The 24,463-nt window shown below is 48.7% G+C and overlaps 2 protein-coding genes across 7 annotated transcripts in view; both read left to right on the forward strand.

Moving 5' to 3' along the window:
- Positions 1-474: 474 nt before the first annotated feature.
- On the forward strand, positions 475-7,762 carry CBR3 (carbonyl reductase 3). Its single transcript, XM_025449862.3, has 3 exons — positions 475-1,019; positions 2,691-2,798; positions 7,260-7,762. Exons 1-3 carry the CDS (start codon positions 731-733, stop codon positions 7,694-7,696), a joined length of 834 nt encoding a protein of 277 aa, XP_025305647.1. The 5' UTR covers positions 475-730; the 3' UTR covers positions 7,697-7,762.
- A 6,645-nt stretch (positions 7,763-14,407) lies between these two features.
- The window catches only part of DOP1B (DOP1 leucine zipper like protein B), a 105,504-nt gene continuing 95,448 nt past the window's right edge, over positions 14,408-24,463 (forward strand). Inside the window, exons 1-3 of one of the 6 annotated variants that reach the window (XM_049104571.1) lie at positions 14,943-15,685; positions 15,807-16,390; positions 20,081-20,245. In XM_049104571.1, coding sequence (XP_048960528.1) covers positions 20,108-20,245 — 138 coding nt within the window. In that variant the 5' untranslated portion in view covers positions 14,943-15,685; positions 15,807-16,390; positions 20,081-20,107. Of the gene's footprint in view, positions 14,547-14,820; positions 16,391-19,875; positions 20,246-24,463 lie in introns of those variants that run through there. The other 5 variants (XM_025449663.3, XR_007407543.1, XM_049104570.1 and 2 more) reach the window with 5 other exon arrangements.

Here is a 24,463-nt window from a genome sequence, read left to right on the forward strand (position 1 = left end):
GGACAAACCTAAAATGCAGACACTGAGCACCCACAGGACTCATGCAAGGATTAAATGAAAACATTCCAGTAAGAGGCTTGACACGCAGAGAGGGCTCCATCCACACTCGTCCCATTTGGGGCGCACTGGGAATCACAGCAAAGATGAGCCCGGACCACACCTGTACCTGTACATCTCCTCCTAGGCCCTTTTTTTTTTCTCATGTCTTTCTTGAGTTTAAGCAAAAAAAGGAGGGGGGGGGGAGATCTGTGTCTTCAGAAGCAGTTACGGTGTCTAATTTCATCGCATTTGAGGAAAAGGCGAACATTTCCATTTTGCAGTGAATGATGGGCACGTGCCCAAGAAAATTACTCAGCACTTGTTTTCCTCCTTGTGGGGTTTTCCTGCAATAGTTTCTTCAATCCAGCTGCAGGGAATCTCTAGACCCGGGCCGACCCTGCACCATCCGCTCGGGCTCCGAGAGACCGGCCCTGACTCGGGGGCGGGATCTGCGCGGGCGAAGGGGCGGACCCGGGAGACGGCCCGTTACGAAACCTTCGGGAACAGACGGCCACTCCTCGCAGGGGAGGGCCCGAGGCCCGGGGCCTGGTTCTCCAGAAGCCGCAGCCCGGGCTCGCAGCGCTCAGGTCTCTGGGGCTTCCCTTCCTGTGTCCACGGCGCTGCAGCGCGCTCCCCGGGGGCCCGCAGCCCGGTCCGCTCTCCACGCGCCCCGGGGCCTCCCCTCCCGGCCATGTCGTCCTGCAGCCGCGTGGCGCTGGTGACCGGGGCCAACAGGGGCATCGGCTTCGCCATCGCGCGCGAGCTGTGCCGGCAGTTCTCGGGGGACGTGGTGCTCACGGCGCGGGACGAGGCGCGGGGCCGGGCGGCCGTGCAGCAGCTGCAGGCCGAGGGCCTGAGCCCGCGCTTCCACCTGCTGGACATCGACGACCTGCAGAGCATCCGCGCCCTGCGCGACTTCCTGCGCAAGGAGTACGGGGGCCTCAACGTGCTGGTCAACAACGCGGGCATCGCCTTCAAGCGTAGGTCGGGATGGGGGGGGGTCCCTGGGTGCGCCGAGGGTGCAGGGCAGAGAGCCGCAGGCACCCCCCGCCGTGCGCCCCCGTGCGCCCGGGTGATCGCGCAGCGCAGCGCCAGCTCCGCGGGACGCGCTCAGCCCGGGCCTCCCGCTGCGGATCCTCGCTTTTCGCGGAGTCGCCAGAGCCGCTCGCTGGGCGCAAGGCGGGTGGGGCGCATCCCGGGGCGCTCCCGGAGCCGTCCGCGGCCGCTGGGTGCCAGAAACCCGGCCTCCGGGGAGGGGGGCCACGCCCTGCTAAGCTCACCAGCTTTCTGTCATGCAAAAAAAAAAAAAAAAAGCATTTTCTCTGCAAAGGGTCTCCGAGCTCACTCGGACAGGGCTTTCGCTTAGCGTGAAAGGGTGCATTCGTAGTTGCCCGGAGGCATCTGCTCGGGACAGGAAATGGATCGCTGAGACGAGATCAGTGCGCACTTTACACATTAGTGGACTTGAGATTTTGTTTAATGGAGAGCTTTGATAGGCTCAGGCGGAAAGGAAGCGAGCCTTGTTCCCTCCCCACCACCCCCCACCCACCCCCCACCCACCCCACCCCCAGGGAATTTGGGTTTGTCATCAAACATACATGCTAAGTGTGATTTTTTTAAATAGCATCTTCGGAGGGGGACAAAAAAAAATCAAGATTATTTTCTCTGTGGTTCTATTAAGAAAGTTAATTTAGGGGATCCCTGGGGGGCTCAGCGGTTTAACGCCTGCCTGCGGCCCAGGGCGTGATCCTGGAGACTCGGGATCGAGCCCTGATGCAGGGAGGCTGCTTCTCCCTCTGCCTGTGTCTCTACCTCTCATGAATAAATGAAATCTTTAAAACACACACACACACACACACACACACACACAAGAAAGTTAATTGAGCTGCCTTGTGCCGGGGGAAGAAAGAATAATCAGGCCAGCCCCACTTACCAACCTACTGGGCAAGGGAAACCCAAGAGGCAGAACAGAGTAAAAAGTATGAGGCCTTGATCGACTCCCGCCCCTCCGCCCCGGCCTTAACCCGTCACCGTCGCTGAGCATCCGCACCTCCAACCCAGCCTGCGGGCTTTCTGGGAGCGCAGGCGGGAAGTGGCGGGGACCCGCAGGCTGACGGATTGATGGAGAGATGCTCCGCTTCCTGGACCGCGTGGACAGGAACACAACCTCGGCTGGAAGCCCCCACCCTCTCAAAAAGTGTGGGCGGCGGAACCACTTTTGGTTGCATCACCTTCAACCAAGGCCTCCTTCCACACCTGCTGAATCAGAATTTGCATTTTAACAATCCCTAGCTGCGTCCCATACCCGGTCGAGATTGAGCAGCAGCCTTGAAAGCCCGCAATTCTCAAAGTGTGGCCAGACCAGTAGCTGTAGCGTCACCTGGGAACGCGTTGACATGCAAATTCTGGAGCCCCACCCCAGACCTTCTCAATCCCAAAGTCTGGAGGTGGAGCCCAGAAAGCTGTTTTAACAGGCCCTGCAGGTGATTCAGACGCGTGCTGGAAGTTTGAGAAGCACCGACCCAGTGGCTTAAAAAATCGTTTTAAAGTTAGCTTGTTTTTTTTTTAACTTTCATTAGAGATAAGATCCACTTTGTCATATACATTTCAGAGGGGAAATGCGTGACTTTGTTTCCTTCTCTTTTTGGAAGCTGATGATCCAACGCCCTTTGACATCCAAGCTGAGATAACGCTGAAGACAAACTTTTTTGCCACAAGAAATGTCTGCAACGAATTGCTGCCAATAATAAAACCTCATGGTAAGTCCAGCCCCGTGGATGGCCAGGTTGCATCCCTCAGCACGAAGTGGGCCATGGGGCTGTCCCTCAGGAGTCACCCAGGGATGCTATTTCCCTGTAGGAGGGAAAATAGAAAACTGCACTATTTTCTCATAATAGCTTACTCTTCACCTGCCCACTTTAGCTTTAAAAGGTATGTATGGCACATGGCAGTGGTCTCCGGTCCCATGTCATGAACTCAACCCTAGAATGATAAGGTGTCACAGGTCCCCCAAGGCCTCTTGCCTTTGAACAACCTCAGTGGGCCCTTCTCACCTCCCCAGGGTGGTGGGGCCATGTCCAGCTCATTTGGGGGCCTGGGAGAAGGATCTCTTTTAGTCTTTTTTTTTTTTTTTTTTGGCTTTCCTCGTGCTGCTTCCTTCATTTTGTCAAGCTGATGCAGAACCTCCCAAAGAAATTTTTCTTTATTAGCGAGTATCTTACCCACATTCCCAAGTATTCCATAAATATCTTTTTTAATAAAGATTTTTATTTACTTGAGAGAGAGAGAGAATGAGTACAGGAGCAGGGGCAGAAGGAGAAGCAGACTTCCCTGCTGAGCAGGGAGCCGGACGTGGGACTCGCATTGGGTCATGACCTGAACTGAAGGCAGAGGCTTTGCCGACGGAACCACCCAGGTGCCTCCAATAAACAACACTGATTGTTTTATTTTTCAACAAATATTGGGTGGCTCAGTAGTGGAACATCTGCCTACGGCTCAGGGCGTGATCCTGGGGTCCTGGGATCAAGTCTCGAATCAGGCTCCGCACACCTGCTTCTCCCTCTGCCTATGTCTCTGCCTCTCTCTGTGTGTCTCTCATGAATAAATACATAAAATCTTTTTTAAAAATAATTTTTAAAATGAAGGAAGCCTTAGGTCTGGTTGCATGGAGTTGGTGTGTACCCAGGGCCAAGGGGATGGAATTTTGTCTTGTTTTAAGTGGGCTCTATGTCCAGCATGGAGCCCAACTTAGGGTCTGAATTCATCCCCCTGAGGTCAAGACCCGAGCTGAGATCAAGAGTTAGACACTTAACCAACTAAGCCACCCAGGCATGCCTCTAGGATGGAGTTTTTTTAATGCAAATCTAAGTGCATATTTTTGTGCCCTTTTTTTTTTTTTTTACAGAAAGGGATCCTTAAGTATAATGTTTGCCACCTTGCTTTCTTCACTTACTATATCTGGGACTCTTTCTAGATCAGGAGAGAAAGCTTTCTTTTTACAGCTGCATAGTATTCCATGGCAAGGGTGCCTTTTACTGAGTATCCAGAAGTCTTTATGGTTTTTAGAATCCTAGAATTTGAAAGCTACAAGGTATTGAAGAAACCTTACATTCCTTTGTCTTCATCTTACAGAGAAGGAAATTGAGACCCAAAGCTGTGAACACAGACAGGTAGCGATAGAGCTAGGAGCAGTATTCAGGTTTCCTGACTTCTCCCATCAATCAAATCAGGATAATTCGCTCCAGTGAAGGGACGGAGCATAACGCTAAATGTTGCAAACCAAGCCATTCTGAAAGATAAAAGATGGCTTTGGGGAGGGTGGGGCTCAGGCCACAACCCAGAGCAGGTGAATCACTGGCCTTAACCAGTTCTCTTTAACAGTAATTCCCAAAGTGGGAATCTGCTTTACAACACGCTGAGAATATTTGTGCTTTTTCCATAAAATTCATATTTACCTGGAGGACAAGAGGCTGAGGGTTATTTGCCTCTTGATTTGTAGGGAATCACCGTCTCTACAAACAAAGCCGACTTCAAAGCCATATTTTATTTAGCATTATAATATCTCTTTAAAGAAAGTTACCCTCTTATTCATTTAAGATTCCCAGTTCACAGATTAATCAAATGTTTGCCCACTAGGTGGAGCTACTTGCACACCCTTTCTAAGAATAGGAATAGGGGTTGTTTCTGGACCAGAGAGCCCCCCTGGACCTCACCAAAGCGGGTGTATATGTGGATAGTGTGCGTCCAGTCCTTCTCAGGGTTGATTGGACCCATCTGGCTGTTGAGACTGTCACCCCTTAGCCTCTGTCCCAGAGGCTTCCTCTTACTCCTAGGAAGTTTTTTTTTTTTCCACCAAAGGCATAGCGGAGCTCCTGTAATTCGTTTTTCTTTTCTTTCCTCCTTTCCGTTTTGAATTTAATTCCTTGTAGGGGCCAGGTGATTGAGAATAAAGCCACTTAGAAAGTAATGAAGAATACAACGTCCTCGAAGTAGTAGTATTCCTGGCCACACTATTAAAGTGAGTCTAAGAACAACATGCTAATCCAAATTGGGACAGATACTACAAAATAACAGCCTAGAATCTTCAAAAAGGTCATTGTTAACTTCTCTAGATTAAAATAGACTCAAGAGAGGGGCGCCTGGGCGGCACACTTAAGCATCTGACTCTTGGTTTTGGCTCAGGACCTGATCTCAGGTTCATGGGATTGAACCCCACATTGGGCTCCCTGCTCAGCATGAGGTCTGCTTGGGATTCTCTCTCTCCCTCTGTCCCCCACCACCACCACCACTTTCTCTATAGATAAATAAATAAATCTAAAAAAAAAAAAAAAAAAAAAAAAAAAAACTAAAGCGATATGACCACTAAGTGCAATCCATCATCCCAGATGAGAGCCTGAGTGAAAACAAAACCTTAAAGGAAGATTCTTGAAAGGACTGGAGTCCTTTGAATATGGACTGTACTTTGGATAACAGCGTTGTACCATGATAAAGGTCTTAAGTGTGATCACTCTTGCGTATACTAAAGTGTTTAGGGCAAAGTTTTAGATTGGTCTGCAATTAAGGAGAAAGCAGATGTGGCAAAATGCTAATAATTGGGGAACTTAAGTGAAGGGTACATGGGTATTGATCGAACTACTCTTGCAACTTCCCTATAGGTTTCAAATTGCTCATAGTTTAAAGTTGGGAAAGCGATATGTATTACAAGAGAGGGAGAAAATTACTGAAGAGTCTTGGGTACCTAGAGATAAGCGAGTGCTTGTGTACAAGACAGAGTGAGGGCATCTCCGTGTGGGGTTGGCCTACAAGAATATCCAGTAGAATGTGCAACACCCTCTCCACCCCCCAGTCCCCTCTCCAGCCCCGTCTCTGTGGTGAATGAATGCCACTTAGAAAATGCAATAAAATCCGATTATCCTGGTGCACATGGGTGACTAAGTGTTCAACTCTTGATCTCAGCTCAGGTCTTGATCTCAGGGTCGTGAGTTCATGTCTCACATTGGGCTTCATGCTCTATAGGTAGGCATGGAACCTACTCAAAAAAAAAAAATCATCTAATTATCCTATTGAATGCACAGGTAGTGGAGTCAGGATAAGTAAGAAAAGAACCCTTGAAACAGGGTGTTTTCTGATGTTGGATGAACTGTATAAATTCACCCGTTCACTGGTTCAGAGATTTCCAACAATACTTCAAATTGTCTTATAGTTTTTGGCCTGCATATTTTTTATGCACATGACTGTCTCTTTAGTAGCTGTGAATTATTGGTAATATGAATGTTAACTCCTTCATTACACTATATTTAATTTTTAGCTACAGGCTAAAAAAAAGGTGATGAAAATCAAAATTGGACTTGAAGGACGCCTGGGTGGCTCAGCAGTTGAGTGTCTGCCTTCGGCTCAGGGCGTGATCCCGGGGTCCTGTGATGAGTCCCTCATTGGGCTCCCAGCAGGGAGCCTGCTTCTCCCTCTGCTTATGTCTCTGCCTCTCTCTCTCTCTCTCTAATAAATAATTCTCCAACCCAGGTTTTTTTTTTTTTTAATATTTTTAACTCACGCCATGTGTAAAGTAGCCACCATTAAAGATAGACAAGGCATTGCTTGACTCTGATTTTTGGTACTTGGAGATAAAGAGGTGGCTGCCCATGGGCCTTAGGATTGGGCAAACCCTGAAAAAGCTTTAATCTTCAGGGTGAAGCTGCTGTCTCTAGGAAAGCAAGTTCACAGGTAGCTGGAGTGTTTCTGTGTGCAGGGGAATATTTCATAAAACCGCTTGGTGATTCCACTACAGACCTACCTCCTGTTCACCTAATGAGTAATCACTGCTCTTTAGCCCCTGTCATTGATGGGAATGTGTCTTTCCCTTTGTGGGAAGAGAGCACAAAATAATGTTAACGCCCACTGGGTGCATCCTGAATTCTTTTTTTTTTTTTAAATCAGCAGTTAAACCTGCAGTATGAATCAATTGCATGTTGAGTAGAGTCAACCAACATTTTTTTAAGAGTTTTTTTTTTTTTTTAATTCATAGGAGACACACAGAGAGAGGCAAAGACATAGGCAGAGGGAGAAGCAGGCTCCTGGAGAGGAGCCCCATGCAGGACTTGATCCCAGAACCCCGGGATCATACCCTGAGTGGAAGGCAGACGCTCAACCACTGAGCCACCCAGGCGCCCCAACAATTGTTTATTTGTGTGACATGCTTCCATGTGTTTACTATTCTGTTCCAGGCAGGGTGGTGAATATCAGTAGTTTAGAGGGTTCAAAGGCTCTTGAAAATTGCAGCGCAGATCTACAGAAGAAGTTCCAATGTGAGACACTCACAGAGGAGGACCTGGTGGACCTCATGAAGAAGTTTGTGGAGGATACAAGCAATGAAGTGCATGAGAGGGAAGGCTGGCCCAACTCTGCGTATGGGGTGTCTAAGCTGGGGGTCACGGTCTTATCAAGAATCCTGGCCTGGCGTCTGGATGAGAAGAGGAAAGTTGACAGGATTCTGCTGAATGCATGCTGCCCAGGGTGGGTGAAGACGGACATGGGTGGGCCTTACGGCCCCAGGACTGTGGAGGAGGGAGCCGAGACCCCTGTCTACTTGGCTCTCCTGCCTCCAGATGCTACTGAGCCTCATGGCCAGCTAGTCCATGACAAAGTCGTCCTAAACTGGTGAATGTCTGCTTTGGTGCTCAAAGCTTAATAAATGTTTGTGGGCTGAATGAATGAATGAATGAATGAATTCTGGTGTTGTAGTCTGCTTCTGTTTCTGTCCTTGGGGAATGCAGATTAGAATATCCCTGTGAGAAAGTATCTTGTTCTAGAAATCAGGCTGAGCGATTTTGCTATGCCCAAACTCTAGCCTGAAAGGGAGAAGAACCAGGTCTAAGAACCTGGTTCTACAGTGTCAAAGGGCATCAGAATTACCTGGAGGGCACGTTAAGACATTGCCCAGAGTTGGGGTCCCAGGACATGCACTTCCGACAAGTTCCCAGGTGCTGCTGGTGCTGGGAGGGCAGTTTGAGAACCTGGTCTAGCGGGAGCTACGGAGCAGGTTCTGGCCATGTTCCAGCCATCCCTTGCTGATCCCAGGTTGTTAACTCTGTAAGGGTGTGATTTATCCTGTTTCCATAGTTCTGCAATCTTCTTTTGTATCACATTCTGTTTCATTATATCTGAGCACATTTTCATTAGTTTTTATGAAGTAGTATGGCTTGAAAGACTCGGGGAGAATGTCCTTTTTATCACTGGGCTATGATTTCTTCCATATTGGTTTTTTTTTACTTGGGTTTTGGTTTCTGTGTTCCCAGGATGTTTGCAAAGTCACCCTGCCCCTTCTTTCAAATTGTCCACATGTGGGCAACTTTGTCCAGACCATCTCTTCACTCTGACACAGGCAGATGCTTTCTCCCTGACCCATTCCTGCTCCCCTCTGAGCTACAGCCCAAGGTGATCCTTCAGATGCCTCCCTCAGCCCATTTTGTAGTCTCTCTGGCAATAGGCAACTCCACATTCCCTGCTTTCAAATGGGGTTGGTTTTGTAAACAGCCTCCGCGGGTTCTGGTTCTACCCTGTAGAAAAAGGACTTGGAAACGATCTTAGGAAACAGAAGTACACTTGTGAAGAAGCTTTGCTGGGGAGTCAAGACCTCCGGAGGAATGGCTGGCCAAAGAGCAGAGATACAACAGGTGCACAATGGACGACCTGAAAAGGAAAGATACTGCAAATTTACCAAGTTTATGATGGGCTGTTCATAGCGAGATACGGCAATGTTGTCACTTGATTATGACCACAAAGGTCACATCGTATCACCCGACGACAGCATTGCAGAAATAAGGGATAAGGCTATTTTCCATTCGAGAAGCAGTAGAGTATGGAAATGCTCAAGGTTCATTTATTTGGGGAAATCAGGATGATGCAGGTAATCCTGTTATTTCTAGTCTGTCTCAGCATGCAAAGCACTTCTTGACTCTTCAACTTAATGATGGCCAAGTGCCATTTAGCTCTGACAACCCACACCTCCCTTCTTCATCCACTTTGGGTGGAGGAACATCTGAGTCCCACCCAGGCTGCGTCTCACTTCCTTTAGCCATCTCTACCTTGCCTGATTAAATCCAGTTTGCCCTTCTATTTGTCTCAGACCATAGCTCCTAAGACCATCTTAATGACTTCTTGTCTGACTCTAAAAACATCTTAATGGTTTTCGCTATGTTTCCTCTGTATCTTTCATACTCGTCTTCCTCCGCAGCCATCCTCCAGAACCCTGCCAATGATGGGCAGTAGCAGTGGGACCCTGGAGCACTTTCAGATTCTGTCTAATGGAGTCACAGACAGGAAGCACACAAGTAAACAGGCCAGTTCCTTTTATTTCTTCTCCCTTCCTTGTCTCTAGCCAAGTATCACCTTGACATTTTTGGATCCATGTGTAACCTGCTTAGAAGACTCTCAGTTGTAAACTGCTGATCAGCGTGTATCATGTTTATAGAAAGGTCATAAGGGACCCTCATTGGACGGTCTGCCCAGTACCCTCCCCCCTGATCCTTCTTCCCATGTTTGCAGCTACAACAGCCACAAGGTGACTTTGCCCTGCCAGCCTCTGTTGACTGTTCCAGCTCTGGGCCCAGCTTTTTTTTTTTTTTTTTTTTTTTTTTTTATGATAGTCACAGAGAGAGAGAGAGAGAGAGAGAGAGAGAGAGTCAGAGACATAGGCAGAGGGAGAAGCAGGCTCCATGCACTGGGAGCCCGATGTGGGATTTGATCCTGGGTCTCCAGGATCACGCCCTGGGCCAAAGGCAGGCGCCAAACCGCTGCGCCACCCAGGGATCCCTGGGCCCAGCTTCTAAAGAGGACCACCACCAGCTGGACTGGATCAGAAAAAGCTCAGAGCTATTACTCTGATTGGCTCTGCCCCAGCCTACATGGTCTAAGAAGCAGAAGGAACCAAGTATAGCCAGAAAAAGGCAACTAATTCTCAAGAGACTGTCCCACCACCCCACAGTGGCATCCCTTACCTGGCCTCAGACTATTCCTGAGATCCCAGATTCTAAGAGATGCTCCAAGATACCTCTGTATCCTTAAAAGAAATGTTCCCATTCGTTAAGTTTGAATTATGTTATTGCTTGCAACTGAAAGGCATCTAATATATGTGCATGAAGATGTTTCATGGTGTAGTAGTGAAAAAAGAATTAGGTTTAGAATGAGAAGGAAAAAAAAATCATGAATTAAGAACCATGGCATACTAGGCCATATGTCATGCTTAATATTTTCCCTTCATTGTTATATGTATTTCTTACAGCAGTCCTTTGAGATAGGTATTTAAGATTTTGAGAGTGAGAGAGAGAGAATGAATGAGTTGGGGGAGGGGCAGAGGGAGAGGGAGAAGCGGAATCCTCGCTCAGCAGAGAGCCTGACATGGAGCTCTATCCCAGGACCCTGAGATCATGATCTGAACTGAAGGCAAACACTTAACCAACTGACTCACCCAGGTGCCCCAAGATAGATATATTAATACCATTTTTCAAATAAGGAAAAAAGGGGATCCCTGGGTGGCTCAGCGGTTTGGCGCCTGCCTTTGGCCCAGGGTGTGATCCTGGAGTCCCGGGATCCAGTCCCACATTGGGCTCCCCACAGGGAGCCTGCTTCTCCCTCTGCCTGTGTCTCTGACTCTCTCTCTCTCTTTTTTTTCTCTCTATCATAAATAAATAAATCTTTAAAAAAATTAAAAAGGCTTGGAGAACTTGTCCAAGATCACACAGCTAAGAGCCAGGAGCCAGCAGCATATCCAGGACTGTCTAATAGCAGTTCCTTTGCTTTTCTTGGTGCCTAGTGCTTGGCATGTCCAGCTTCACTATCATGAGTCTAGAGACCAGGGCAATCCCCTTGGTGTAAAAATTAAGGGAGATGATATATTGAATCTAAGTGATTTGTAAGCCATATGGTTGTTAGATCTCCAAGTTAACCTCTGTGTGAACTTTTCCATAAAATAGGTAAATGAAATAGGTTTAAAAGTGGCATATTTTAAGTGGATTATCCCATTCTGTGTGCCTTTTAGGCCCCAAAAGGAGCCAGTGACCCTGCCTGAACCAGCTTCTCTGTGATACACTTTTCTAGCTTGACACGTGGGTGTGAAACCCACATACAGTATCAGCTTTAGGCCTGCCCTTTGGGCTTCTCCCTCACCTACTGAACTTCAGCAAAGATTGTGACAGAGCAAGATCCTGAACAGTGATGTAGTGTGGAGATGAAACTGGTGATAATGATGATTCTGACAAAGGTATACTTGTTTCTGCAAGTCAACCACAAAGTGGGCACAGCATCAAATATAGAACTGCACAGGATATTCTCCAGATGGGGTAGTGGAGGATCTATTCATAGAAAAAACAAGGTTAGAGAATCACCAGGATTTGCATATGGAAACTCAGAATGTGTTTACCTGGCCAATCTCTCTAAAAGGTGGAGAGAGAACCAGAAAATGTAGTCACTTCTGATTTAGAACCCCCCCCCCTTTTTAAAGCCTTTATTTATTTATTCATGAGAGACAGAGAGAGGCAGAGACACAGGCAGAGGGAGTAGCAGGCTCCCTGTGGAGAGCCTGATACAGGACTCGATCCCAGGACTCCAGAATCATGACTTGAGCCAAAGGCAAGATGCTCCACTCCTGAGCCACTCAGGGGTCCCTATAACCCCGTCTTTATTATCAGAAGGGGTAAGGATTAAAATTTTGATTCAAATTAAATCTGAAATGCTCTGATTAGAGATTATATGGGGAACATGCTCTATTTATATGCCTTAAACACAGCTAAGTAGACTTTTAAACGTGACAATTTGACCCACAGAAACAGATTTTGTGTAGGAATAAACTTTCAAATCTTAATGCTGTACATTTACTGTCAATCCTGATTATAAATGTAGTGATTCTTTTAAGCGTTGACAGTACTTGAATCTGTCAAAACTAACTTAATGTTCCACACACCTAGAGTTCTTTAGAGATAGGTGACATACAATTGGAGAAGGAGAATCATCGTATGGTTTTACTCATATGAGGACTATAAGAGATAGTCCTAGGGGTTATAAGGGAAGGGAGGGGAACTGAGTGGGAAAAATAGAGAGGGAGACAAACCATGAGAGACTCCTAACTCTGGGAAACAAAGGGTTGTAGAAGGGGAGGTGGGCAGAGAGTTGGAGTAACTGGGTGACAAGCACTGAGGAGGGTACTTGATGGGATGAGCACTTGGTGTTATACTATATGTTGGCAAATCGAACTTAAATGAAAAAAATACAAGGCATATATATATATATTATTTAATATATTAGGACAAAGTTATACATAGTGGTTTTGACACGGATAGACCGGTTCTCCCTTTCAGTGGGGAGTATAAGCAGTTCTTTCATTATTAGCTAAATGCAATGTGGAGTGTGGCTAGGATTTGAGGAACCTAAAACAAAAAAAGCCCCACCTCACCTCTTTGGCAACTGTTTTGGTAAAAATGGAGCTTCCTGTATCTACATCAGGAAATCAGTTTTCATGAAATTAATTTTTTTCTACTAAATGCTCCATCCTTTAGCTTTCCTCCACTTCTAATTAAAGACCACTCCTAAAATTGACCATTAGAGGATTTACATCTGGTGCACTTGGTATATGCCAAATGTAGATGGAATCAGAATCAGAAGCCTGGGCAGTCCAGGGGCCCAATACCCCAAACTATGAAAATATTCTTGGTGATTGGGGGAGGTGATAGGTCCCCTTGGGAATCTGAGACCAACCATATACCCTTTTCCAGAAACACATACACAAGATGTTCTGTACAATTTCGATGTGTTCACAGACTTTCCACTCCCACCTCCTAACTCTTTCATGGTTTTTGGGAGCCCCAGACCAGATCTGAAAATTCCTTAAGGGGCTGTCAAGGGTTAAATGGTCAGAGGCCTGTGCAGAAATTACTACCTCAATCAACAGGTGCTGCTGCTTGGGCTGGCTGGGAGCCCCAGCTGGTGCAATCAGGATGCGCAGGTGAACTCTGCGTGATTCCAGTCCTAGGTGCGTCTGGCTCTGCAGCTGTCAGGCCAGGTTGGGTGGGTCTCAACTGTCCAGGTCTGGACGCTCGTGAGGATGACAGGAAGGCGTCAGGGCTTATCTGGAAATATTAATGCTCTTTAAACTGACCGAGGTCTCCTTCCTGAGCCAGAACCCACAGAATGAAACTCATTTCGGGAATTAATTCCCTCGCCTCTGATGCCAAGGGCCAGAAAGGTGCGGCCGGCCTCCGGGGGCGGGGATGTCTTCACCAGGGTCCGCGGGGCCTCCTGCGGCCCCAGCGTGTTTGGAAGGGTTCGTTGCACCTCCTCCCCGAGGGTTTGGGTGTGGTCCCGCTGGAAAGGATGGGGCGACCCAGGTGTCATCGGCCACTTTCCCGGGGCCCCGCGGTTCTCGTCTGTAACTCCAAAGCCCCTGCTGGGACACGCTGATTCACTGACCGCAGTCCCCTTCCGTTTGGGTGTGTCGGGGGAGCCCCCAGGTGAAATCCCGAGCCACGCCGCCCACCTGTGCAGGCTTTGCACGGAGCAGCCCGGCTGTCAGGGCCGCAGCGAGCTGCAGCCACCGCCCGGAAGCTGCGGAGGACTCGGGGGCTTAGAGCCCCAGGCCGCAGGGTGGACGCCCAGGCCCCGCCCCGCGAGCCGAGGGCCCGCCTCCTGGCCCCGCCCCCGCGCCTGGAGCTCGTCCTTGGCCCCGCCCCCGCGCCTGGGGTACCGCCTCCTGGCCCCGCCCTCTCGGCCAAAGGGCCGCCTCCCGGTCCCGCCCCTACACGCACGGCTCGCCCTAGGCCCCGCCCCCGCACGCTGAGGTACCGCCTCCTGGCCCCGCCCCCGGGTCAAAGGCCCGCCTCCCGGCCCCGCCCCCGCGCGCTGAGGTACCGCCTCCTGGCCCCGCCCTCTCGGCCAAAGGCCCGCCTCCCGGTCCCGCTTCTGCACCCAGGGCTCGCCCTCGGCCCCGCCCCCGCGCGCTGAGGTACCGCCTCCTGGCCCCGCCCCCGGGTCAAAGGCCCGCCTCCCGGCCCCGCTTCTGCACCCACGGCTCGCCCTTGGCCCCGCCCCCGCGCGCTGAGGTACCGCCTCCTGGCCCCGCCCCCGGGTCAAAGGCCCGCCTCCCGGCCCCGCTTCTGCACCCACGGCTCGCCCTCGGCTCCGCCCCCGCGCGCTGAGGTACCGCCTCCTGGCCCCGCCCCCGCGCCCGGGGCTTGCTCTTGGCCCCGCCCCCGCGCGCCTAGGGCCCGCCCTGACCCCGCCCCGCCCGGCTCCGCCCCGCCCCGCCCCCCACGCCGAGGGCCAACCTCACGCTCCCGCCCCGCCGCCTGGGGCCGCGGCCGCTCGGTCTCGGGCTCGGGCGCGGCGCTTCCTCCCGGTCCCGGCTCCCGGTCGCGGCTCCCGGCTGAGCCGCAGCGGCGGCTGCTCGCCCCCCTGCCGTGGCCCGGCCGGCTCCTCCGCGCCGCACGTGGGCGCGCCTGCCACCAGGGACGCCGCCGCCGCCGGTAAGCCGGCCCCGCGCCCTCCGCCGCTGGGCGAAGCCGGGGCAGCCGGGGCGTCTCCTCCCGCGGGCCGGGAGCGGCGAGGCGGCGCGGGCGTCCTCCGCCGGGAGCGCGGGGTGCGAGCGGCGCTGCGGGGGGGCCGGGGCCGGGGCGAGGGCGGCTGCTGCAGTGCGGGCTCGACGGCCCCGGCGCGGCGGCGCGTGGGCGTGGGCGTGGGCTCCGGCCGGGACCCCCGGGGGCTGCCTGGGGCAGGGCGGGGTCCCCGGTCCCAGCGGCGAAGGAAGGGCCGAGCCCTGGGCGGCCCCGCACGGCCTCCGGTCGGGCAGGTGGAGGTCAGGTGGGTCACGGCCCGCCCTCCGCTCCCCTCCGCTCCCCTCCGCTCCCCTCCGCTCCCCTCCCCTCCCCTCGGCCCGCAGCCGGGGGCCACCAGCCGCGCCTTTGTTTGCTCGCGCGGTCCGGGTCCGGGTCCGGGCGGAGCGCGAGGGGCCGAAAGCCTTGTAAAAGGAAGGGGAGGGGGCCTTCCTGCGAAGGGAAGAGCCCCGAAGCCTCCCCGACCGTCCCCGGGAGAACCGATCGGAGCCGCAGTGCGCGAGCTCGCCCGCCGGGGCCGGGCGGGGGCACCTGGAGCAACTCGTAGGAAGGCTGCGGATGGAGACGGCGACCTGCACCTGCCTCCCGGGCCTGGCCTGGCCTGACACCGGAGACCTGAGACCTGAGACCGTGCTGCGTTCGGAGAAACCTTTGTAGGATTTTTTTTTTTTTTAATGATGGAGGCCTTCTCCTCCCCCTCAAAGCCTACTCCCCTTAGTGTCTTACATTTTTTTTTCCCCCACTGCAATTGAATTACCGCTCTGAAAGACCAAATTCAAAATAATGTGCCCCAGCGTTGATTAAACCGATTGCAGGAGAGCGTTTCCGTGCTGTAGACTAAGGGTCATTATCCAACGTTCTTGCCCGTTTGTCATTTTTTGCTCTGTTTTCATCTACTTCACATGACCCTTCGCGTCAACGTCTTTATAGTGAACTTCCTTCTCATCTGGCAGTTGATTTTTTTCGCCTAAACTTGTTTTTCTAAGAAATTTAGAAAGGCTCAAGTGAGAGATTTCTGGCTGGCATTATGGACTTTAAGGCAGATACAGCTGGTGAGATATACTCGTTTATATGATGACTCTTTTGTGTCTCTGTTAGTAGCCTGTAGAACTCCACCAGGTTTATTGAGCAGTCTCTCTCTCTCTCTCTCTCTCTCTCTCTCTCTCTCAAAAGGTATTCAGGACACACTGCAAGATCACTGTCAGAAGTGCTGTGTTAGGGGCCAAACTCGTTACTTTTACTTGTTGCATAAGGTAGTTAATAAAGACTGTGCCATTGTGCTAACCTGAGCTGGATTCCTAATTCTGCCGGTTGGTTGGTTTGTTGAGGGCCCTGCGCAATTTTCTGGGGAGGCTGATTCCCAAAATACACATCTTGAGCAACCCCAAGATGATACCCATGTTGTAGGATTCCTGTGTGTTGCATAAGATAAACGCGTGCATAGTGATGGATTTACCAAGCCCACCCAGAAGTCTTGCGAAGTAGCATAGTATTGAAGGCCCCATATTTTGAAATAAAAGGAGCTTGCTTGAATGACTATTTCCAGACTTCTCATCTGTGCCTTTAGTTACATCGAATAGTACTTTCTTCGTGTCGCCAACCATAACACTGACCTGCTCCAGTTACCTCCTCTTAACCTGGTCAACGCCTTCCTTGCCAGAAGCAGGGGTGCCTCTTTGCCACCCCAGCTCCTAATTACAAACTACAGCTGATCAACGATCTCTTCCTACTAAGTAGCCGCCCAGACTCCTCTGCTGGTAGGTGGGTTTCCCCTGTGCTTCCCTTGTACCAGTGTTACTTCGGTACAGCCTCCGTACTTAAATTGTGCCACCTTAAATTGAAATTACATGTTTGGGTATTTCCTCTTTCCTTACATTATGAGCTATGAAAGTGGAACCCTTGTTTTTTTTTTGTTGTTGTTGTTTGTTTGTTTTTTTCATGTTTCTTTTCCCAGTGCTTAGACACTTAGATTATGCATGGAGTTTTCCCATGGTTCAGAGATGCTGCATTTCAAACCTGTAAATGTCCTGAAAAAAAAAAAAAAGTATGGACTGTTTGAATATACTAACATCTTGGGAAAATAAACTACCATCTCTCATTGCCATCCTTTAATATTTTTAATTGTTTGTCTCTTTTTTCCTCAGTTTCCCTCTTTACCATGAACTTGTCCCTTAATCTATCCTCATGATCTTTTAATTGTTTGTCTTTCATTCTTTAATATTTTTAAAAAGCATGAAGGCAAGGGGAGCCTGCCTGGGTAGCTCAGTCGATTAAGTGACCAACTCTTGATTTTGGCTCAGGTCTTGGGATCGAGCCCTGAGTCGGGCTCCGCACTAAGTGCAGAGTCTGCTTGAGGATTCTCTCCTCTCTCTGTCCCTCCCCCTGCTTGCACACTCTTCCTAAAAATAAATAAAAAAATTTTTAAGTGTAAAGGCTAGTATTTCAGAAGAAGAGGCCTTCCCAGAAATCAGTGGGGGCCCTTATTGTGTACGTTCATATGCATAGTCCAGTATATTTTTTGCAGAGAGCCACAGCATGTGCAAAGGCTCTGTGATAGGCTGAGTCAATTTTAGGACAAGCATAATGCCTTGAAAGCAGAGGTAGTTGGAGCCTTGTAGGCCATGGGGTGAGGAAGTTTGGATTATATAAGCTTAAAGGGAAGAGTTTCAACATGGTGAGGATGTGCTCTAATTTATATTCTAAGAGGATTTTTGGAGTGCTGTGTGAAAATGCATTGGAGAGGGGCAAGAATGAAGGAGAACCATCAGGAAGTGTCTGCAAGCTTGTAGGGGAAAGGTGGCTTGCACAGTGGTGTGGTGGCACAGGCGAGCAATCGAATCCACAGGTGTTTTAGAAGAATCAGGACTTGGGTTGAGTAAGGCAGGTGAAGAGAGGGAAGAGTCCAGGATGATGTGAAAGGTCCCATGAGTGGTGGGGCCGCTTTCTGAGGAAAAGAGGACTGAAGAAGGAGCATATTGAGGGGGTGCCATCAAGAGTATAGAGTTTTTTAAAAAACAGCTTTACTGAGATGTGATTTTTAAGGATTTTATTTATTCATTAGAGCACAAGCGGGGGTGCGGGGTTCAGAGGGAGAGGGAGAAGCAGACTCCCCGCTGAGCAGGGAGCCTGGTGCGGGATTCGATCCCAGGACCCTGAGATCAAGACCTGAGCCGAAGGCAGGCAGTTCACCTACTGAGCCCCCAGGCACTCTTTGAGGTATAATTAACAAGCTTACTAAGTCTATACATTCATTTAAGGGTACAGTTCAGTGGTTTTTAGCAAATTTACAGAGTTGTACAACCACTGCCATAATGCAATTTAGCACATATCCATTACCCCAGGAAGATTCCTGTGCCCATTTGCAGTTCCTTCCTGCTGCTACTCCCCCAAGGCAACCACTAATCTACTTGCCATCTCTGCAGATTCACCTCTTCTGGACGTGTAGTATGCATGGAATCCTACAAAGTGTGGCCTTTTGTGCGACTTCTTCCACTATGTTAGTATTTCTCAGGTTCACCCTTGCTGTAGTGTATATCGGTACTTTGTTCTTTGTACAGTGAGACCATATTTTGTTGATGGATGTTTGGGATGCACTAAGTTTGAGACACTTGTGCCACATCTGGGTGAATGAGCCAAGGAAATCCTTGCATGAATCAGGACCTCGGTGGGGAAGGTTTGGGCAGGCATTATAAATCCATGGGTCATTAGCATGAAGATGGCATTTGCCAGTTACGGAATGGAGAGATGACCAAGGATAGAGAGAAAGAGGACCTGAGGTTTGGTGGCAGGAGATGCCACTATTTGACAATAGGGTCGAGGGGGATTAGCCTGCAGAGGAGAAGGAACAGCAGAGAGGTGGAAACCAGCACAGGGCTGGTGGGGTCAGAGGAGGGTGTGGGCTGACGGGTGGCTGTTTTGAGAAGGAGGGAATGGTCTGCTGCACAGTCCTCTGAGAGGTAAAAAGTCCACTGACGGAAACCTGAGCGTTGTGGTGGCCTTGGGAAGATTGGAATGGGCCCAGAATGACCAGAAAGTGAAGCAGCAGATACCATGGGATTCTTAGGTGGGTGTCGGCCACGCTTTAAATAGATCTAGATGAAAATAAAAGAGGAGAAATAGATGAAAACTAAAAGAGGAGCATAAGTCAGAGCCCTAAGTCATCGCTTTTGAGAAAATGCCAAAGTATGGAACTTGGTGACAGATCAAGGGACCCATTGAACATTTCTATGTCCTGTGGAATATTTTTCATAGTTGTAATTTGTTTCAATAAACTGATAGGTTGACCTACAGATTCTTGTGTTTATGAAACAAAACCTGATGGAGCACCTGGGTGGCTCAGTCAGTGAAGTATCTGCCTTCGGCTCAGGTCATGATCTCAGGGTCCTGGATTCAAGTCCCACATCGGGCTCCCTGCTCGGCAAGGAGTCTGCTTCCCTCTCTCCTCACTCATGCTCTCTCTCGCTGTTTCTGCGTCTCTCAAATGGGTAAATCTTTTTAAAAAAAACAGCTCGACGTTAGCATCCACTCATACTGCATACATTGTTGTATGTGAATAAAGAATATTTTCATGAAGTCAAATGAGTGCAGCATTCCGCATTGTTCTTTGTTTCCTTTTTGTCACTCTGGAGATAAAAAGAGGAACTGGTTGCTGTTGGAGCCAGGATAAGACCATATTGGTCTCAGGCTTTGTAATAGCTGCAGTGCTTCATACATAATGAATGCGTCTAGCCACAGGAATAAAATAAAAGGATCAAAGAATATACAAGGGCAAGAAGAAAAAAATAGTGATTGCTTGGGCCCTGGCATCACCACCCCATGTCCAGGGTTTACACAGAGAGACATGACACTATCAGGGCAGTGGCTGGTTGAGGGGATTGTTGGGTGATTGGAGCTTAGTAACTGAGCAAGCGCCTGGTGGATTTCTGGCAGCACTGATTGGCAGACAGTGCATGCTTACATCCTGATTTTTTAAATCCCCCACCCATTAGATTTTCTTCTAGAATATTCCCAATCCTCTCATAGTCTGGTTGTAAAGGATTGGATCACCAAAGAGGTTGCTCTGGTTAATAGCCTGACCTGTTTTTCCTTAGCTTTTATAAATGCCCTGCAGTGGGAAGGGCCACCTGCATTCAGAAGTACCAGAGAGCATATTTCATTAGCCACTTTATAAGTTTCACTCCTAAAATTAACTTCGTTGGGTAAGAGGAATCCTCACATTTTTTGCTTCTCTGCTCTGTCCGTGTGTCTCAGAATCCAAGAGGACCGGAACTGTTTATCTTTTATCTACCACTCGACCTGGCCCAGGAGCCTTGCTAAATATTTGAATTGCATCGCTGCGTGCATTTGTGCGTGGTGGTGTTTATGGACACGTGTCCCCTGTAGCTCTGGGCTGGGAATGCTCTGTGTTCTTGAATAACTCCCTCCTTTCTTTCTTGGTTGACTTTTAGATACTTTCTCTGCTGTAAGAATGTAAGATGGATCCAGAAGAGCAGGAACTCTTGAATGATTACAGATACAGGAATTACTCTTCAGTGATCGAAAAGGCTTTAAGAAATTTCGAGTCCTCAAGTGAATGGGCGGATCTCATATCCTCACTGGGCAAGCTCAACAAGGTATGTGGGGTGTCGAGTGTTTAGATTGCATGGAGGTGGGGACACGAGCTATCTTTTTATTATTTCAAGGAATTCTCTTTATTATTACACGGCATGTTCATTATAACAATTAGGAAACACTGATAAGTTACCAGCTGTTAAGTTAACTTGGTCAGTGTACTTGCCTCCTTCCAGCTTTCCCCCCCCACCCCCAGGCATAAAATTACTCCATGGATATAGTCGATGGAATAGCTGAATGCTTTTTCTCAACTATATTTGTGTCTGAATAAACTTTAAGATTGACCAATCAGTTATTCAAAGATGAATTATCTTTCTTTTTTTAAAGATTTAATTTATTGGGCGCCTGGGTGGCTCAATGGTTGAGCATCTGCCTTTCGCTCAGGGCGTGATCCCGGGGTCCTGGGATCGAGTCCCACATCGGGCTCCCTGCAGGGAGCCTGCTTTTCCCTCTGCCTGTGTCTCTGCCTCTCTCGGTGTGTCTCTCATGAATAAATAAATAAAATCTTTTAAAAATATATTTTATTTATTTGAGAGAGAGAAGGAGGGTAGGTGCACAGACAGAGGGAGAGAGAATCCCAGGCGGATTCCCTGCTGAGCTGGATGCAGGGCTCGATCCCAGGACCCCGAGATCATGACCTGAGCTGAAACCAAAAGTCAGACGCTCAACCTACTGTGCCACACGGGTGCCTCAAAGATGAATTATCTTTCATGTACTACTTAGGCTTTTTATGGATTTTGCTTCTTTGGTCTACTCTTTTGGCCCTTTGACTGCTGGTAACTCGTGGAAGACCATGGGATGACATAAATCTTAAAATCTGCCTAGAACTTGTGAGCGTGTCTGGGCGAGGAGACAAGGGTCTGTTGTAGGAAGACCAGAACTGGTCACATGTAGGTTTGACCTTGTGTTCTGTAGATGGGACCCCTGTACATTCCTGTCCTGACCAGGAGGATAACCTAGTAATGCCTGATGCTTTACTGTGAGTAGAAGATATTTGGGCTTGAAGACGCGTCCCCAGGTTCTGGTTGCTCTATGGCCAGGGCCCTGACTTTGGAACCCTAGTGCCATATGGGACTTGAGAGATGTGCACGCCCACTCTTCAGATCTCCACCCACCAGGTCACACACACCAGGTCCTCTAATGAAGAAAAAAAATTTCTCTGTCTTCCTCCTTAGGGATTGTGGGGAGGGTGTGAGGAGGAAGTGAAGAATGCTGGCAGCCTGATGGTGGGTACCAGGCCTGGGCAGCAGTCCACCCCCAACTGCCTGAGAGCAGCTCTCGGCCCTCGCTGTCTCTGCTGTCAGGCATGGTGGGGACCAGCAGTTAGGACAGGTAGTGTCCGGGACACTCCGAGGTCTCTCACAAGGTGTATTTGCCACATGTGAGTGTCATGGCTGGCCGGCCTGGGATAGACAGATGTAGTAAAACAGCAGCTAAGAGCTCCAGCTCAGGAATTTGCAAGCCGAAGAGAACAGTCACTGCCTTGCATGAAGGTAGGTCTCTTTTTTAGCGGAAAGGGAGAAGTGCTGAAATGGTGTGTAAGCATCTTCAAGTTCTCCTGGATGTTTCAGTATTTTATTTGGTACTTGACTCTCCTGGTATCTAAAAATAGTGACTTACTTTGGGAGGGGATCTGTTCATTATTTTTTTGTTGTGGTTGAGGTAAAATCCTCAAAACCTATAATGTGTCACTTCACCATTTTAGAGCATACAGTACTGTGCCTTTGTGCAACCATCACCACCATCTAGTTCCAGAACGTTTTCACCGCCCCGCAAGGAAACCCTCCCCATGCCTCCCTCTGACATTTCATATAGACGTACACATACAATATCCTTTTGTGTCTAGCTTCTTTCACTTAGCGTGTTTTCAGGGTTCATCCATGCTGGAGCATGTACCAGTGCTTCGTCGATTTTTATGGCTGAATAATACTTCATTATATGGATGGCTACTCCACATTTTGTTTATCCAGTCATCTATTGATGGACATCTGTGTTTCTGCCTTTTGGCTATTGTGAATAGTGCTGCTGTGAATATTTGTGTACAAATTTGTATACACCTGTCTACACTTCTTTGCAGTATAGACCTAGAAGTGACATTACTGAGTCATGTGGTAATTCTGTTTAATTTATTGAGGAACCATCAAACTCCTTTTTCAGAGGCGGCAGTGTTTGACATGCCCACCAGCAATGTATGAGAGTTCTAATTTCTTCATATCCTCATTAACACTTACGTTCAGATTTTTTTTTTATTTTGATGATAGCTGTCATAGTGCTCTCTCCTTGTGGTTCTGATTTGCATTTCCCTAATGAATAATAATTTAGGTATCTTTTCATGTGCTTATTGACCATCTGTGTATCTTCGTTGAAGGAATTTCTGTTCAAATACTTTGTCCATTTTTTTTTAGCTGGGTTGTCTTTTTGTTGTTGTTTTGTAAGAGTTCTCTGCACATTCTGGATACAAGGCTCTCATTGGATATATGGTTTGAAAATACTTTTTCCCCATTCTTAGGTTGTCTTTTTACCTTTTTTGATGGCTTTATACAAAAAACTTTATGCAAAAGCTTTTCATTATTTTAAGCGGGGTGTGGAGCCCAACGTGGGGCTTGAACTCACAACCCTGAGATCAAGGCCTGAGCTGAGATCAAAAGATGCTTAACCAGCTGAGCCACTCAGGCTCCCCAAAAGTAATTTTGATGGAGTCCAAGCTACCTGCTTTTTCTTCTGTTGCTTGTGCTTTTGGTCCTATCTAAGAAACCGAACCCAAGATCATGAAGATTTGCCCCTGTATTTTCATCTGAGAGTTTTATAGTTTTAGCTCCTACATTTAGGTAGGTCTTCGATCCATTTTGGGTTAATATTTATGCATGGTGTGAAGTAAGGCTCTGAATGTATTTTTTTGTGTGAAATCCAGTTGGCCCAGCACCATCTGTTGGAGAAAGCGTTCTTTCCAAGGGCCTTGGAACCCTTGTTGAAAGTCAGTTGGCCATAAATAGATGGCTTTATTTCTGGACTTCCATTTCTTTTCCATTGACCTGTCTGTCCTTAGGCCAGCACTACACATTTTGGTGATTGTAGTTTTGTAGTAAGTTTTGAAACGGAGACATGACTTTGTTGTTGTTCTCAGGATTATTCTGGCTATTTTGGATCCCTTGAAATTCCATATGCATTTTAGGATCAGCTTGTCAATTTCTGCCAACAAGCCAAATGGGATTTTGACAGAGATTGCATTGACTCTGTAGATCACTTTGAGGAGTGTTGCTATGGGAACAATATGAAGTCTTCCAAGTCCATGAACACTAGATGTCTTCCATTTATTTAGGAACATACACATTTTGAGCTAGCTGAAATAATCAACTTGGTCAGTGCAGTTCTCAAGCCATGAGGTATTCTGTTAGACAAGTCTTGTTTCAATATGCCTGAAAAACTTCCAAAAATGTTTAATCGTTTTAACCCACCTTTTAAAATGCAGATCATCAGGTACAGATCAACCCTTCTTGGAGGAGTTGTAAAAGCACTGACTATTCATGCACTCAGTAGCTGTGTGAGTCCCTGCAATGTGCTGGTACTGTCCTAGGTATCAGGGCACAGCGGAGAGCAAAACCAACACGATTCTCCCCATGTGGGGCCGAGGGGAAAGCTGGACGGTAAACAAAATACTCAGGACGGTAGAAAGGGATGTGCAGGAACAGTAAAGAAGGGGACAGTGAGTGTTGGGGAGGCATTGTGATATTAAGTGAGGTGTTTAACGAAGGCCTTGCTGAGAAGGCACCCTTTGACCAAGTACAGAGGCTTTGGTTTGTCTGAGGCCAGTGAGGTCACAAAGCAAGAGAGGGATGGGGAGAGTATAGGATGCAAGGCCATAGAGGGAAGGTGGGGGGAGGGTATCCAGTCTTGTAGGTCCTTTAAACTGGAGTCTGACAGTGGCCACTGAATTGAGGGCTGGGAGGGGGTGGGCAGTTAGTGGCAGTGCTTGCCCTGAGGACAGCTGAGCCAGTAGCATTGCCTGGCTTAGCATGCTAGACCAGGTTTCAGCTACTCTCTAGAGGGTAGAAAATGGGTGGGGGTCAGGCAAGGCAGAAACAGGGAGGCCATTTAGGAGCTGTTGCTGTAACATAGGTGGGCCAACAGAGAAGGGTTTGAATTTTGAATATATTTCAGAGGTATAACAGAATTTGCTGAGGGATTAGATTTGGGATACAAGAGAAAAAGAGTCAAGTAGG

Source organism: Canis lupus, chromosome 31, assembly GCF_003254725.2.
Source record: "Canis lupus dingo isolate Sandy chromosome 31, ASM325472v2, whole genome shotgun sequence".
NCBI lineage: Eukaryota > Metazoa > Chordata > Mammalia > Carnivora > Canidae > Canis > Canis lupus.

Bases quoted from the DNA above. Each gene is read 5' to 3' on its own strand.
- CBR3 (XM_025449862.3), top strand. From the start codon at position 731: ATGTCGTCCTGCAGCCGCGTGGCGCTGGTGACCGGGGCCAACAGGGGC. The intron at 1,020-2,690 runs GTAGGTCGGGAT...TCTTTTTGGAAG, and splicing joins CGCGGGCATCGCCTTCAAGC to CTGATGATCCAACGCCCTTT. The intron at 2,799-7,259 runs GTAAGTCCAGCC...ATTCTGTTCCAG, and splicing joins GCCAATAATAAAACCTCATG to GCAGGGTGGTGAATATCAGT.